This window comes from Phaethon lepturus, unplaced genomic scaffold (genome assembly GCF_000687285.1).
Source record: "Phaethon lepturus isolate BGI_N335 unplaced genomic scaffold, ASM68728v1 scaffold48214, whole genome shotgun sequence".
Lineage (NCBI taxonomy): Eukaryota > Metazoa > Chordata > Aves > Phaethontiformes > Phaethontidae > Phaethon > Phaethon lepturus.
In genome coordinates, this window is record NW_010533496.1 from 5,755 (window position 1) to 9,307 (window position 3,553).

At 37.4% G+C, this 3,553-nt stretch overlaps 1 protein-coding gene across 1 annotated transcript in view; it reads right to left on the minus strand.

Moving 5' to 3' along the window:
- Positions 1-3,191: 3,191 nt before the first annotated feature.
- The window catches only part of POLR3G (polymerase (RNA) III (DNA directed) polypeptide G (32kD)), a 12,216-nt gene continuing 11,854 nt past the window's right edge, over positions 3,192-3,553 (minus strand). Inside the window, exon 7 of the mRNA XM_010285195.1 lies at positions 3,192-3,278. Within this exon, the coding sequence (XP_010283497.1) occupies positions 3,192-3,278 (87 nt within the window). The remainder of the gene's footprint in view (positions 3,279-3,553) is intronic.

Below are 3,553 nucleotides of genomic sequence, written 5' to 3' on the forward strand. Positions count from 1 at the left end.
GTGTTACATTTAAGTGCATATTACACTGTTGGGTCATGTAACATGTAAATGCTTTAAATCTGCTCCACTTTGGCGTCGGTTATCACAAATAGTCTTTGTATAACTATTTTATAAAGGCTGAAAATACAACTTTGTAAAAGTAATCCTGAACGAGGACGCAAGTTTTATTTTAAATACTTCCGCTCCCCTGCTTTTAGACAAACATAGGTAATATACGTGAAATAAAACTTTATTTTAGACTGCAGTGGAAGTGGTGCATATAATGTATTCTTAGCTCTATATACTTTGCACGTTTTATTATGAGGCCACTACTTATATTTGTTTTGGCTAGTTTTTATGTATGATCTAAAATAAAAACCCTTGGCCAACACGTATTTTGTTGGCAGCATCTGCATATAGCATTCATATCTAGCATACTGTAAGTGGAGCCTTAATGGTTTATCCTGTGCGTGCCTTGTAGAACTTGGAGCATCTCTGCATAAAGTTCTGAAAACTTGTTAGTTCTGTGAAATGAGGATTAAGACGTGAAAAATTAAGGTCGTGATCAGTGAAGTTCTTAGATGGCGATCTCCCTACACACTGAAAGCAGTGCCTTTTTGTATGAAGGAGCAATCTTCTTCTACTATGCTATTAAGATTTAAATACATGCCTGTTCAAACCTGACATTTGCTAAATCCAAAGAACAGTCTAAGTTTTATCAGCATTACAGTCTTGCCATAAATTCTAAGGAATTGGAAAATCTGCTTATAAAATCAGCTGCAAGTGCTGTGCTGTTCCAGAGGCATAACCTCATTTAATTTCAGAAGTGGCTTGTCACAGAGCTGTATCGTTGCAGAACTCTGGCCTTGTTCATTGTTCTGGCCATTGTTAAATTAGTCCTACAGGGTCCATCCTAAGACTCCGTGGTTCCCTCTGGAGCACAGAAGTGACCATAGTTCACCTTTTAAAGGTCTCAAAAAGACCAGATTTCTGCCACTGAGTAGTATTTCTCAACAGTACAGCAGGGAGGCAACTGTCTCTCCCATTAGCAGTATGATGAACGAAGAAAGTCATCGGTCCCCAAGAATTAGTGTCTGCTACAAAATAAGGTACTGTGCCTGTTCAGGCAAGCCACAGCTTGTGACCAAATTATGACTCCAGTAGTAATTCTCTAGTTCTGTCTTTGGCAAAAGCCATCTATTTGCATTCCTTGTGTGACAGGCAAGGAATCTTGCTTACCTTGCATAGGGGGAAGCAGCTAGTAGAAGATGCTACTAGTTACACATGAGGCAAGCAAACTTAATTTTCAGCATGCTTACCTTGTTCACAACATCTTTTGTCTTTGTCTTGTACATCACATGCAAGAAACAGGCACACCTGTTCAAAAAAGAGCTGCTGGCATATGTGATGTTAAAATGATCAGACAGAATACATTTCCTATGCAATGCAACAGAATGTTTATTAAACATTATTTATATAGCTGTGAACACTTCAGAATAAAATTGGTATACCTCTGAGGTGTGACCTGCATAGCATTTTACTTTCATTTCCTTTACATCTGATAGGATTTTTATCAGAACACTTGAAAGCTACACTTTAAGGAACAAATTCTTACTGCACACAGAATAATGCAATACTATTTTCCAGTCAGCAGTGAGGTAAAGAACTTCTTGACAAAACACCAAACTTGCAAGGAAAACTTATGTACTTCCCTTTGCTGATAAAAGAATTGGTTTTGTTTTAAAACTGTTCTTTCACTAGTCCTGATAACAGCACTAGTTACCAGGAACAGAATATTTTTATAAAGTAAAAACAAAAACCAAAACCCGTGATCAATAGTAATATAATAATACTGATCAATAATACTTTCTGTCAAGGACAGTGGGACAGAGAGAATGCTCTGTCATTTCCTCAAGTTTCTAATCTCAGTAGTATGTTTTCTACACTTCAGCTGCTCGTTCTTAAATAAAATGAATGTTTCCAAGCATTCTGGTTTTGCTATTCTTAGCATTCTTGTCTTGTTTTAGATTCATAGAACAGTTGGGTTGGAAGGGACCTTTCCAGGCCACCCAGTCCAACCCCCGGCCGTGAGCAGGGACATCCCCAACCAGAGCAGGTTGCCCAGAGCCCCATCCAGCCTGAGCTGGGATGTTCCCAGGGATGGGGCATCTCCCACCTCTCTGGGCAATCTGGGCCAGTGTTTCCCAATTAAAACCTCATACATCAAAATACTTCACCACATTCTCTTTCTACATTTTTGAGGTTTTTTTTGCTGTCTGTTAAGTTTCTGTCTTGTTTGTTCTGTAGGAAAGTAAATAAATGCATTAACAATTACATGGATAGCTGTCATCTGCCATCTCACTTAACAGCTCTGTGAGGTAGGAAAGTTAGTATCACCTTAAGAAGCAGAGAAACTGAGGCAAAGGACTGAAATTCTCATCACTCATCTGTGAGCCACTGGTGAAAACTGGAATTCTGTAATTTCTCAATCTTAAATTCTGCCATATATTCTTTCTAAATTACATTACCTTTAATTATACTGATTCATAAAGGTAATGTTAACGCATTGTTAAATATTACAGTCCCTTCTTACCAAAATACTAAATACTAAGTTCTTTTAACTAGAATAATAGCTCTTCAAAATACTCTCATTATGTTGTTTGTCCATATTACTAAGGTCCTTTCAAGTCAGTTTATATTAAAGTGCTTAGTGGTCAATTATTTTCAGTCACCTGAATTCAGAAGTTACATAAAATCAGAAGTCAGCTGCCAAATACGAGCAGCTTACGTGCCCGAAGGCCGTATCTCTTCTTTGCTGCAGTCATCAAGAATTTCATTATTACTTTCAAGTTTTGACTGCTAAAGCATAGAACTGACTAGTGCAAATGCTTAGGCACAATTTCGACTAAAATGCATATATTCTTTTTCTGTGCAGAGGCAATACAATGGCATATAGCTTAGTCCATCAGTAGGTATTCCAGAGAACCTTAAAAAGGCGCATGTCTGCAAAACATTTGGCCAACGAACAAAACAAAGGATCCCATATCCTGTTTTACAGCATAGTACAATTAAAAAGAATTGTCCAACGTGTTTTTGGAGAGTATACTTAAAACAAACAGAGCCACCATTAGTTCTGTTGATACTCAGCCTACCTCCAGAATTCTACTTCAAGTAGTGTAAGGCTTGAGCAGGGTACTACCTAGCAACAATAGCTAGTATGTTGCTTCATCCATATTGTCGTCACTGCCAGCACCAAAGTCATCTCCATCTTCAAAATATGAAGAAATGTAGTCATTTTCCTAAACAAAAGGGAAAAAAAAAAAAATCAATCACCGTGTCTGTGGAGGACACAATTTATGGAAGAAACATGCTTTAAACTGCACTTGAGTCCCCACATTTTGAAACAGTAATAGGAGTTGTTTCTTTCCTTATTTCTTGTGAAAGAAAAAGGAAAATATTGTAATGAAGTTCCGATATCTATGAAAGAAGAGGCGTCATTCTTCTAGTGATGAGAATGAATAATTGTATGTATTAATTATGGCAGGGGACATTTCCTCTTGTACAAACTTTTTTT